Source organism: Abramis brama, assembly GCF_963993115.1.
Source record: "Abramis brama genome assembly, chromosome: 3".
Taxonomy (NCBI): Eukaryota; Metazoa; Chordata; class Actinopteri; order Cypriniformes; family Leuciscidae; genus Abramis; species Abramis brama.
The window spans coordinates 59,314,521-59,328,502 of NC_139965.1; the positions used below are offsets into that span (position 1 = coordinate 59,314,521).

A 13,982-nucleotide genomic window follows, 5' to 3' on the forward strand; every position below is an offset into this window, starting at 1 on the left:
CACTTCAGTCAAATTAAAGATGAACAGCGGTTAATTGCATCTAAAAATGATCATATTCACTCCAACTCTTCAGAACTATCGAGAATGGTGCTCTTGGGGTAGATATGGGCACATTTTTTTGTAATATTCTACTTCATTTTCATATTTTATTAATTAAAAAAATATATGTGCTGTGCAAAAACCTTTAACAGAGCTGTTGATGGCAAAAAGCAAAATATAAAATAAATACATTTTACAAAGTGCAAAGAACACATTTAGCTAAAGACAAACAAATGGCATTTCATGGGAAACTATCCACTGATCATAATCAACGAGAATCAATAAAATTGACTTTAATTTCAAGAGGAGTCACTTGAGTAAAGTATTAAAATATACAGCAGCATTGCATTGACTTTAAAGGGGTCATGACAGAAGAATTCAAATTTGCCTTGATCTTTTGACATATAAGAGGTCTTTGCACCATTAAAAACATCCTGCACATTTCATAGCTTAAAACGTTCTCCTCATTAAAAAAATAATTTAATCAAGCTCCAAAAATGGCTCATTTTTGATATTACGGGATCTGTGACACCACACAGGCAAATATATTTGCATATGCCCGTCCCCAGAACAAGACATCAACCAATAGTTCCCTTTCGTGGTCACTCCGAGTTACGTCGGATGACGACGAATGGGGTTTCGCTTAGAAAGCCTATCACCTTCGAGTATATAAAACGAGCCAATGGCAATGAAATGCCATGGGTCTGCGGAATTTGCATAGCGTAGGTCCGCCCCCCTCTGGGGGTATATAAGGAAGTACGCTGGCAACATGCAGATATGTTTTTGCTTCGGAGCCGAGAGCTATTCTTCACTCCACATAGAAGCCCGAATCCTGAGTTACTCTTTATCTCTTCATCTTCGAGACGAGCGAACTCTCCGGTGTTGGTGTGACGGCGATTCCAGCGAGTGCACATTACCCTGCTGATCTGATCAGTGATCTGACAGATAGTGTGTTTCTCCCTGGCCGCTTCAACATCCACAGAGTTTTTCCTCTCACAAAAGAGCTTGCACGCGGCACGTCTTTTTAAAGATGCCTCGCCCGTGCACTTCTGGTTGCGGTCGCAATGTGTCTAATTCTGATGGGCACAATCGCTGCTTTGTGTGTTTGGGCATTGATCACGCTAAAGCAGCGCTTGTGGATGAATCATGTTCTCATTGTGGGAACATGACCATCTCCGCGCTTCGGTCGAGACTCAATGAGCTCACTCGAGTGAGAGTCCCCCCACCCACCTTTCCCCGGGAGACTGTACTTCGGCTGGTGGCCGGGGTGACCTGAGGGTAACGGTGTGGAACAAACAGCCGACTCGTCCACGGTCCACACCCCCCTCTCCAGCGCTGGTACCCGCGAGTGTCCAGACTGAGACCGCTGGTCCCTCTACGGAGGCCCCGCGAATCTCGTTTGGCGCTCCAGAAGAGGATGCAATGTCGATCGCTGCATCACAAGGTGGGCAGGAGTCCTCGGGAAGTGAGGATTCGGCTGTGCTGCCACCTTCGGGTGTGCCAGCATTGTCCGAGTCTGATCCCGAGATGACGGCCATGCTTTCCCAGGCAGCCGCGGCCATTGGGCTCGGGTGGTCCCCGCCACCCGATCCAGTGCGCTCGCGGCTGGACGATTGTTTTTTGGGTGCGGCCGCCGATCCTCGTCGGCGTCCAACCCCAATACCTTTCTTCCCGGATGTGCATGAGGAGGTCACGCGGCCCTGGAAGACTTGTCTGCTCGACACCCCCATATCCCAGGCCGGCCTCTTCGGCGGTGCGGTCGAGGACTTTGCCCAACAGTTCTCGACCGCTCAGAAGCAGACTGAGGCAATAAAGCACATTCTGCCCCGACGGCCCGCTGCTGCCTCCACCCAGCCGTCGGCACAGAATCCTCAGCCTGCTCGCCGCCGAGGGCGCCCTCCTGCGGCTCCCGCCCCTCCCGCACGGCCCCAGCAGCAGCCTCCACCCGGGCCGCGTCGTGGAGGAAGCCGCAGGAAGGCGCCACAGCCCTCTCCGGCCCGCGCCCCGCTAAACGCCAGGCTAAGCGGCGCCCCTGAGACGGGCTGCTCAGGATTGGCCATCAGTTCTCAGGAGATGGTAGCAGGGCCACTCCTTCCCCCGGTGGAGGGCCGGGGGAGAATCTTTTGTTCTCCAAGAACTGATTCCCCCAATCCTGAGCACACAGAGTTCTCGGACCATAGTGCGCGCCGCCCTACAGCCCTTACTTCATTGTACCGAAGAAATCCGGTGGGTTACGGCCAATCCTCGACCTGCGCGTCTTGAACCGTTCCCTTCACAGGCTGCCGTTCAAGATGCTCACGGCCAAACGCATCCTCCAGTGCGTGCGGCCGCAGGATTGGTTTGCAGTGATCGACCTGAAGGACGCCTACTTCCATGTCTCCATCTTACCTCGACACAGACCGTTCCTACGGTTTGCTTTCGAGGGGCGGGCATACCAGTACGCGGTTCTCCCATTCGGGCTAGCCCTGTCTCCTCGCGTCTTCACGAAAGTCGTCGAGGCAGCCCTTGTTCCCCTCTGGGAACACGGGGTTCGCATCCTGAACTATCTCGACGACTGGCTGATCCTAGCTCACTCTCGAGATCAGGTTTGTGAACACAGGGACCTAGTGCTCCGGCACCTAGCTCGTCTGGGCCTTCGGGTCAACTGGGAGAAGAGCAAACTCTGCCCCGTGCAGAGGATCTCATTTCTCGGTATGGAGATCGACTCGGTCGCCATGTGCGCGCAGCTTACGAGCGAGCGTGCGCAGTCACTGCTGACTTGTCTTCGCCAATTCGAGGACAAGAGTGAGGTTCCACTGAAATTATTTCAGAGGCTCCTGGGGCATATGGCATCCGCAGCCGCCGTAACGCCGCTCGGATTGCTTCATATGAGACCACTTCAGCTTTGGCTTCGCGATCGAGTCCCGAGGTGGGCATGGCAACACGGCACGCTCCAAGTCCCAGTGACTCCAGCCTGCCGTCAGACCTTCACCCTGTGGAAGAACCTCAGTTTTCTACGGGCCGGAGTGCCCTTAGAACGAGTTTCCCGGCATGTTGTTGTATCAGCAGCAGTGTTGGGAACGTTACTTTAAAAAAGTAATTAGTTATAGTTACTCACTACTTGTTCCAAAAAGTAACTGAGTTAGTAACTGAATTACTCTATAATAAAAGTAACTCGTTACCAGGGAAAGTAACTATTTGCGTTACTGTTAAAAAAAAAAAGTTGCTATATGTCAAAGAATTTGGAAACACTTGTAACGATCGTTACTGTGTATTCATGTTTATCACATTATAGTGCAGTGTGCCCTTTAAGAGAGATGGTTACGTCACTCATGATGTGTACTATGCGTGATGACATTGTAGGAGACGAGTTGAGACCATTGTAGATGCTAGACGTGCTCTACCCTTTTCCTGTATATTTTATTTGTTGACTAAGTTTAGTGACGCTAAGAAAGAGTAGCTCTCATGTATGAGAGGATTGCATTGCCTGTGCACTTATCATTAAATGTGCGTGATACAGCCTTTTCCGCCTTCAAGCTCTTTCTTCCCTCGATTTCTCTCGAGTTATCCGGTCCAAGCGTTACACACTTTGCAGTTTGAATGTCCTGTATAAACAAAATTACGGAATGTTTTTATGTTTCCACTGTTCGATCGCGTCCGCGCCTCACACACACACACACACACACAAGTAAACACTTTGCGACTTTTCGATCGCGCCTGCGCCTCTCTCTCTCTCTCTCTCTCTCTCTCTCTCTCTCGCGTATCTAACAGTAGTTCCGCATTAAATTAATTAATTTGCACGCAAGTTTTTATTTATTTTTATACCGTGTATTCTCCGTGTAAATGTATGCACAGATCGAATCTCTGTTTAGCTGGTGTGTGTGTGTGTGTGGCGCGTGTGCTGGCATGTGTGTAAAAACACTGGCTCTGATTGGCTACCATGAAACACATGACTCTGCCTTAGCCAATCATAATCGCTTACCTCGTTATTAACCCACCTCCTCACTAGCTGTGCGAGGCTGCGAGCCAGGGGTGCGTTCGGATTATACACTGTTTATTCAATCAATGCATAGTAACGCACCGCATTTAACGTCCAGTAATGTTAACGGCGTTGTAACGACGGGAAAAGTAATTAGTTAGATTACCCCGTTACTGAAAAAATAACGTCGTTACCTAACGCCGTTCTTTTAAACGGCGTTATTCCAAACACTGATCAGCAGATGCCTCCACCACGGGCTGGGGCGCCATGTGCAATGGACATGCCTTTGGCATGTCAATTGCCTCGAGTTGCTGGCTGTACGTCTCGCCCTGCACCGCTTCCGTGCGCTGCTCAAGGGTCAGCACGTACTAGTCCGATCAGACAATACCGTGACAGTAGCGTACATCAACCATCAAGGTGGTCTACACTCCCGCCGTATGTCGCAACTCGCTCACCACCTCCACATATGGAGTCAGAAGCATCTGAGGTCGCTTCGAGTCATTTATATCCCGGGAGACCTGAACCAGGCGGCCGACGAGCTGTCTCGGCTTCGGCCTCTCGCTGGAGAATGGAGACTCCATCCCCAGTCGGTCCAGCTGATTTGGGATCAGTTCGGAGACGCACAGGTAGACCTGTTTGCCTCCCACGACTCGTCCCACTGCGACCTGTATTATTCCCTGACCAAGGGCACGCTCGGCACGGATGCACTGGCGCACAGCTGGCCGCGGGGCCTACGCAAGTATGCGTTTCCCCCAGTGAGCCTCCTTGCGCAGACTTTGCGCAAGATCAGGGAGGACGAGGAGCAGGTCATTTTGGTTGCCCCGTATTGGCACAACCGGACCTGGTTCTCAGAACTAGTACTCCTCGCGACAGCACCTCCCTGGCCAATTCCCCTGAGGAAGGACCTGCTTTCTCAGGGACGGGGCACCCTTTAGCACCCTCGTCCCGATCTTAGATGGAACCTCACGTGTGGCTCCTGGACGGGACGGGACAGGCAGGTTTGAGTACCCTACCACCAGCGGTGGTGGCTACCATCACTTCCGCTAGAGCATCGTCCACGAGACATGCCTATGCGTTGAAGTGGAACCTCTTCGTCAACTGGTGTTCTTCTAAACATCAAGAACCCACGAAATGCCCGATCAGTGTCGTGCTTTCCTTCCTGCAAGAAGGGTTGGAGCGAAGGCTGTCTCCCTCCACCCTGAAAGTTTATGTTGCCGCTATTGCCGCACATCACGACGCAGTTGATGGTAAGTCTCTGGGAAAGCACGACCTGATCATCAGGTTCCTGAGGGGAGCGAGGAGACTGAATCCTCCTTGTCCTCCCCTTGTACCCTCTTGGGACCTCTCAGTGGTTTTAACTGCCCTGCAGAGTGCTCCCTTTGAGCCTCTGCAATCAGTGGAGCTTAAGTTCCTGTCAATTAAGACAGCGCTCCTGGTTGCATTGGCCTCCATCAAGAGGGTAGGGGACCTGCAGGCATTTTCGGTTGACGAAGCGTGCCTGGAATTCGGGCCGGCTAACTCTCACGTGCCTGGATATGTGCCCAAGGTTCCTACCACACCCTTTCGAGACCAGGTAGTGAACCTGCAAGCACTGCCTTTGGAGGAGGCAGACCCAGCCTTGGCACTGCACTGTCCAGTACACGCCCTCCGTGCTTATGTAGACAGAACGTGGTGTTTCAGGACCTCAGACCAGCTCTTTGTCTGTTATGGTGGGAAGCTGAAGGGAAAGGCTCTAACCAAGCAAAGGTTGTCCCACTGGATAGTGGAAGCCATTGCTTTGGCATACCAGCAGCAAGGTCGACCATGTCCCCTTGGTGTGACGGCCCACTCCACTCGGAGTGTGGCATCCTCTTGGGCTTTAGCACATGGCGCCTCGCTAACAGACATTTGTAGAGCTGCAGGCTGGGCGACACCTAACACATTTGCGAGATTCTATAATCTCCGAGTGGAGCCAGTTTCTGCTCATGTACTCACTTCAACTAGCCGGTACTAGATTCTGCTCAGGTGTCTTTGCTTGCTCGCCATTCCTCTCCACGGACGGGATACGTGCAATATTTTCCTCAGGTGAGCCTAATAAGCCCTGAGTCTCTTCCAGCACTGTCAACGTCAACGCCAGAGCCCTTCGGGGTCATATGTGTATTCTAAGTCCACCCCCTTCGGGCTGGGCATAATTGCATATTTCCTCTGAGATATGCTTCCCAGTGTACCTTGGTATTCCTGTGTTAAGTAGGACTCCTTCGTCCGTGCTAGTCTCACGCCAGGGAGCTCAGACTTACACAGGGCACTGGAAGACAGCTGAGGTGGCGTGATTAGACTGGGGACCCCATTCGTCGTCATCCGACGTAACTCGGAGTGACCACGAAAGGGAACGTCTCGGTTACGCATGTAACCCTCATTCCCTGAGTAGGTAACAGAGACATTACGTCTCCCTGCCACTTCCGCTGTACCGCTGGGAACGCCTGAGTTCAGTCTCGGCTCCTCAGCGAAGACATATTTGCATGTTGCCAGAGTACTTCCTTATATACCCCCAGAGGGGGGCAGACCTACGCTATGCAAATTCCGCAGACCCATGGCATTTCATTGCCATTGGCTCGTTTTATATACTCGAAGGTGATAGTCTTTCTAAGCGAAACCCCATTCGTCGTCATCCGACGTAACATCTCCGTTCCCTACTCAGGGAACGAGGGTTACATACGTAACCGAGACGTTTTACATCATGAATGCACTATAGGCTCCGCCTCCTGGCATTCAGTCGCTTAATGGCAGACATTTGCCTACACTGACAAATACAAATACAAAACAAACAGAAACCTTTATAATGACTGATGCTGTCTACACTGATGCAGTATACAGATGTGCGTTCAGTTTCTGACGTACTCCACACGCTTAATAATGCCTTGTCTGTAAATGACGGTTTTATATGCATAATGTTTTCAATAGCAAGTGGGTGCTGATACTGAAAAGAATCATTTTCCGCATATATATTTGTTTTTTTTATTGTGCAATAAACTTTATTAACATCATAAGTGAACCTCAAGGAACATATGAAAATAATAATAAAAAAACAATCCATGTCATTACCCCTTTAAGAAACTCTATCAGAGACCCTGTCCAACTTAGGTTTCTGGAACCTCATGTATACAAAGGATGAGATATTCAGAACCTCTTTCTATTAGCAAAACTAAATGAAATGATTAACAAATAAATGTGTTGTATGCATTTGGTTCAGCTTCATAACTACCAGCTTCTCTAAATAATTTCTACCAACTCTGTCATTATCACAGCTTTCTGACAACAAAACCCATCCATTCGCTTGTACTTTTCTATCTCTAAATGAAAAGAGCTCTACATAAAACTTTAATCCCTGTTTTGAATACATCATTTAAACGGTACATTTACCATAAAAGCTCTGCTTCCCGCAGAGTGCAGTTACATGCAAATCCTTGAGCCTGTGATTTCAGCTGCCTTGTCAAATAAAAAAAAAGTGTTACATTTTTTCAGATTAAATATTGGTCTATGAGATCCAAAGAAATGAAATATGTAACAAAATTAGAAGTAGTAGTTGTTCTTTTTAGTCATCCTTACATAAGCAGTGAGAATCATATATGAGGAATGAGGAAAAGATGTTTGTAAAAAGAGCTTGTAAAAACTCTCAGGATGTTTATCATAATTACACTTTGATAATCAATATGTCAATATTAAGCAATATGTTAAACTGAGTATGAACGACACTGTGAACTTCAAATGTACTTAAACACTGAAGACAGTATTTCTCCCTGCATGGCTCCTAATTACATTCATAACAACAGCGGCAGATTTTAAAAGGTCTTCAACATCATTAACTGGAAATGCTTAGCAGATTAACCCGCCAGCTGACCAAAAAAAAAAACAACACAAAAAACCGCGGTGATCCCTGGGTCAAATTAAACACACTTTAAAAACCATTAAACATTCTCTGAATTCTTGATTAGAGAACAACAAGTCTAAAGATCCCATTTGTTGCTGAAAATTATGAAAGGCCATAATTTGTCTTAAGTGTTTCCAGCAACAACGTCATACCAATGAAAGTGAAATTATGCATGAAATCGATCAGAGCCAATCAGAGTATATTTGATGTTTATCATAGAGCTATGTGTAGCAGGATTTTGAACCAATGATGTTTCACTGTGGGCGGTGCAATCCAACTGGAATCTAAACTTCCCTCTTTCCCCAACTAAGTAGTATACAAAAAACAGTACTTCAAATCATTAAGATGTCTACATACACAGTATTCATGAAATTCCAGCTTTTAATGTTGTGTTTTTAATGTGCTTTAAGACAAATCATGTGTAAATTCATAAGTCAAAACCACTGCTAAGTATTTTCTCCTTAAAACTGCAGTGAACCAAAGACACGGTTTGAATTCGCTGGTGTTTCTGACGTCACAACTACCTTGTAACCAATCAGATCAACGTGTGATCGTCAATGGTGATCAAAGATGAGTTTTCAGGTATAAAATGATTGACTAAAGTGGGACTTTAAGGTTGCTGTCACACTAGCACTTTTGGTGCGCACCCGAGTTCAACTGACGTCAGAGTTCGGTTCGTTTGGATGACGTGAACACTGTTTTCCGAACTTGGGTGTGTTTACACAAACCGTACCCGAGTCTGCATAAAAAAAGTGTTCTGCGGTACGGTTCGCAGCTGATATGAATGCAATTGTACTAAGTGAATCGCTATTGATGACACATGATTTAATAAAACTATTGTGTGTTTATGTGCATCTTGCGCGCTCATTTCTGCTGGACTCCCGCATTCTTCAGAACAAATTTAGAACATTCAAAAACCAAAATATAAAAGTGTGGTGAGCAATGCTATGCATTTTGCCACCTTCTCCTGCGTCATCGTTACGAAGAAAGAGGTAAACAGCTGCTGTGTTGATGATGAAATATAATATAAATAATATAAAGTGAACACAATCCAGCGGGGGAAGAGGGAGGGGGGAGTAATCGAATTCTGGTTTGGACCAGCCAATCAAACCATGTGTGAAAGCACCCTAAATATTGGGAATGACTTGAGCACCAAGACTGTCACATTAGTGAATTTTTGGTGGAATTTGGTGCGGGGCAAAAAAAGTCCATTGTCAATAACATAGCGATGCAAGAAGCACCGCTCACGCAAAAGTCACTTTCAAACTAAGCATGTGAGCAAGCAACGCTGCGAATTTGTGTGGCCAACATGAAGACAACAGAAATCTGCAAGTGATTCAACGGATCGGAAAACTCAAGGTTCGGATCATATTACGGTTTTTCAGTCACGGATCAGATCGTTTTTTGGAACAGCAAGAAAAAAATTAAATAATGGGGGGAGTCAGTAAAAAAATAAGAACAAATACACTAGGTACAAGGCGCATAGATAATAATTCAATATAACAGTTACAAATAAAGGTCTAACTGTAGTGTTCAGGTAAAGAAATGTAATAATTATCCCTAAATGTAAAATAATAGTGTATGAATTAAATGTAGATTAAAGCTGTTAAAGCTGTGTTTTGTTGTTTGACCAACATTAATGACACAGACTAGAATATTAGGCTGCTGTCACTTTAAGACTGAATGCATGGATCCAATATAATGGTACACACCAGATTTCTTTCTCAACTGTCCATTTAAGACTTAACCGACTGTGTTTTCGACTCGAGAATATTTTGACATAATTTCGTGTGTATTTGTCTGTTCAAGGGCAAGAAGATGTGGAAGAAGAATCAATTCCGTGTTTGCGCGAAACATGCCTCTCTGTGTGTGCGCACAGATAACAGCGCGCGAGTACTAAATTAGCAAGACAAAACACGCGCAAATGATAAACCTTCCCTCTATGATGGTTAACCTTTGGAATTAATCCGCAAATCACATGCGTACATACGGATCACGGATCAACTACGATCTGTTTAACCCCTAAAATCTACATGAGGAACTTTTTCACCTCCCCATCATGTAGACTGAAATGACTGGATTTCACTACAGCAAATGCGACAGCACCTTACTAGACCATATTATACCATTATTAAAGTCTTTTTTCCAATGTATCGAAGCTTGCTTGAGCTGGGATGTTTTAACAACACAAATTTGAGCATCAGCTTGTCCAAAGTCTGTTTCCTATAAAGTTTAATTCGGGACAGTTCAGTTCGCTGTCTGTCTGCAATTATTGAGAAAGCAATATGTGCCAGAGAGCTAATTTATAGCTGAAAACTAGCAATTGAGCCAGACTGAGCAACTCAGCTATTTTCTGCACTTTTTAGTATAATATGAAACTGTAACAGGGCAGTTACCTAAAGTAAATACATAAAAAGTGGTGAGGCAGATCAGTCAAGATTGGCTCAAGTTGTGCATGAGTGTAAGTTAAAAGTGAAAGAGTACAACAACAAGACGACTCCTTACCAGTTCCACATGTGGCGCTGCACTCTGTCCAACTCCCATAAATCCACTGGAAATAAGAGACAGCAGTGCCGTTGTTGGAAACGACAAGCGTGTCTCTGCTTATGGTGTACTCGTACCTCACCCCAGGATTCAACTCCTGAAAAAGCAGCTGGAGAACATTGAGGGCAGATTAAAGAGAAATATTGACACAAGAACACACAAATCTCAGACCTAGAATCTAGGACAATGCCCATACAATCATATATCAATATATCAAGATTATATGATAATTATTGTATATGATAATGTAAATATGAATCTAAATTAAAGAAGAACCAGTCACCCAGTTTGGATGTTCGGTAAGTTCTATTGCAAAATATACGTCATGAAAGCAGTTTTTTTTTTTGGTTTTGTATCTAGTTTTGACAGTGTGAATGCCAAGCGAACCTATGGAAGCTTGTTAAAACATTTTAAAAAAATAAGAATAAAACATTTTAAAAGATAATTGTGACTTTTTATCTCACAATTGCAAGTTTATATTTCGCAATTCTGACTTTATATCTCCCAATTGTGTGTTATAAAATCAGAATTGCGAGATAAAAACATACAATTCTGAGAAAAAGTCAGAATTGCGAGTTTATTTCTCGCAATTGCGAGTTTACATCTCACAATTCTGACTTTATAACACACAAGTGTGACTTTATATCATGCAATTCTGACTTTATAACTCACAATTGCGACTTTATATCACGCAATTCTGAGATGTAAACTCACAATTGTGAAAAAAAAAGAGTCACAATTACCTTTTTTATTCTGTGGCGGAAACAAGCTTCCATACGCACCAGAACTAAATGTATCATTTTCTTTTTTGGCCTGAAAGAACCAAGACAACCAAACTACAAGTGTGAACACACTGAGACAGCAGGAGAGTAAAACAGTAAAATGTGAGGTTGTAAGCTATTCTCAGCCACAAGGGACTTTTTTTTTAAAAAGAGAGTGATAAGAGGAATTTACTCCAGATTTCATTTGTCTGCCTCCTGCTGCTGTAGAAGTCCCTCTTTCCCACCCACGCAAAGGCTTCGAGCCAAAGGCCTCAAATCGCTCAGTGGGAGGAAGTCCTTTATCTAGATTGCCCCTTCTCTGCTAGACATACTAGCCTAAATCCCTAATAAACGGTGTCCTCACTTTAATGGCACTACAACATGAAAAGCATGCATATTTTATATTAATAATCAGACTCTGTTAATGATTAATATGGAATAAGCCTTTTATGCAATAAGTTCAATATCAATAAGGTCACTACATTTTTTGCTTTTCAAACAAGGACTGGAATAAAATCATACATAATTTTTTTGTTATTGAAAAATATCACAAAGCTACTTCCCGCTGAGCAGAATTTGATGCAAATCCATTGATTTCCCTTTGCCTGTCAGAAAAAAACACTTTCTGATTTCTCAGTTCAAATATTTACTGTTGATGGATATACAATGAACTACGCATTTATTAAAAAACCATAGCACTTTATTTCACAGTCATGTTCCCCATGTTCATACTATGTACTTATGACAGTAATTGCAATAACTGGGTAATTACTAAGTACTAACCTTGAACCTACTAAACCTAACCTTAACCCATATAGTTACATTATATTTCCCAGTACTTTCTTAGGTAAGAACGCTGTAAGTGCACGTACTGTAAAATAAAGTGCAAAAAAAAAAAAAGAATAAGAAGAATTCCATAAAGATGAGTTCCTTTTTTCCAGAAGTCTTTACATAAGCAGATAAGGCTCTGTGTTAGGAGAAATCTGCAGTTGTCTGTTATGAAGCTGTAAATGTTTCCCTGGATAATACAGTCTGTTCTCTTTATCATATAAGTAGTTGTTTGTATACCTTTCCATGCCATGCAACAAATGTTAGATGTTAAATTATGTTTACCATTTTAGGCCTCTATTTAAACTCTAAACCACATTTCAGGCATCAATTCACTACACTGTGACCTAGTTTAGCAGAACACTTTAGCAGGTGCTTCTGAAACCAAAACCCCCAAACATGACATACTAGATTCTGCTCAAATGCATGGAAGTCAGTACCTGAATCCACACCGGCTCCATGGTCGGTCCGGGGGAAGATATGTTTTCCAGCTGCCCGGTCCTTTCGTAAGTGAATACTGTTCCTGCTGCCTTATAATCGCCATTCCACTGGATCGTCCAGCCACCGTTCAGGAAATATTTATCGGGGTCATTACTGCGTAATGCCAAGTAGTTCTCAGCCTCTGCGACTTCCTCAATACGGATATCCCGTGCTCCTTCCGGAATTAGGCCTATGTCTACATAGCCTGGGAGACAAAAAAAAAAAAAAAAAAAAAAAAACCTCAGCTTATTCAAACAAATGAAGCAGAAAGAAAACAAATGTGTAATGTTATATTTATGACATGAATGCTACTTTCAGTAAAATATAAACAGAAACTCATTTTACAAACCAAGCCCTTCGCTGTCCTCAAACGTCTTTCTCACTGTCTCGCATGTAGATCCATTTCCATGGCAAACCCCACATTGATCCTCAACGGCATCCGAGTCGATTTCATAATCACAGCCTATGTACTGTGACACAATCATATAAAAGATAAAAAAATACATTTCATTTTAACAGGTGCATGAGTTTGTTGTTTGTATGATCCTCAATGCTGTTTGTTATAATGATTGGGTGTTCTGAGTGGTTGCCAGGGTGTTGCTAGGCGGTTGTTAGGTTATTCTGGATGGTACATTTCTGGAAAAATTAAGAAATCACAATTTTTTGGTTTAAAATAGAGATCACGATTCTAAACAGGCAACGAAACAAAATAACGTAATTTACTAGAGGTTCTGACAAAATGTTGATTGCTGCAGTCTATTTAAAATGTTTAATTAATTAATCTGAACAATTTAAATTGTTTTAACAGTCACTTGTCGCCACCTACTGGTGAAATTATGTAATTGATACAATCTTTATTTGAAGCGCAATTACGCTCAAAAAGTGATTTTCTCTATTTTGAACGCTACTGTAGACATCAGTGTCGTAAGGACAGCAGCGCCAACACAGATCTGAATTAGATCTGAATTAGATCACGATCTTTTAGTGATTAATCTACTGGATGGTTGCAAATGTTTACTTACTTGTCCAAGTCAAAAGAATCCACCATCTATAGCCTCGTTCAGACTGTTAGTCCAAATCGTCTCAGGTTACGACTGTAACTTTGTTCCCAAAGAACAAGGAAATTCACACTGAGTCGATGACACTTTGGGGAACGCCTCCGCGTGAACCGGTGTCTGAAACGCTTATCTAATCACGGCAATCCTATTGGCCAGCGACAACCTATGACATCACTACTAGTGCGACCCGGAAGTATATAAGGAGAACATGTCAACATCTTTTCGTCTGAAGGGACTGTTCAGCAGGCATCCCCGAGGCATGGTGAAAGACGCAGTGTCTCGTTTCCTGTTCTCAGGGATCAAAGGTTACAGTTGTAACCTGAGATGTACCCTTTCGAAAGGGAACTCGCACTGCGTTGATGACGCTTTGGGGAACGATATACTAACGCCGCCATGCTGAGGGGAGT

At 44.2% G+C, this 13,982-nt stretch overlaps 1 protein-coding gene across 1 annotated transcript in view; it reads right to left on the reverse strand.

The window, feature by feature from the left end:
- Positions 1 to 13,982, reverse strand: part of adamts7 (a disintegrin-like and metallopeptidase (reprolysin type) with thrombospondin type 1 motif, 7) — a 79,718-nt gene that overhangs the window by 22,496 nt on the left and 43,240 nt on the right. Inside the window, exons 14-16 of the mRNA XM_084108486.1 lie at positions 12,867 to 12,987; positions 12,478 to 12,722; positions 10,410 to 10,557 (exon numbers count right to left, since the gene is read on the reverse strand). Of these exons, the coding sequence (XP_083964612.1) occupies positions 10,410 to 10,557; positions 12,478 to 12,722; positions 12,867 to 12,987 (514 nt within the window). The remainder of the gene's footprint in view (positions 1 to 10,409; positions 10,558 to 12,477; positions 12,723 to 12,866; positions 12,988 to 13,982) is intronic.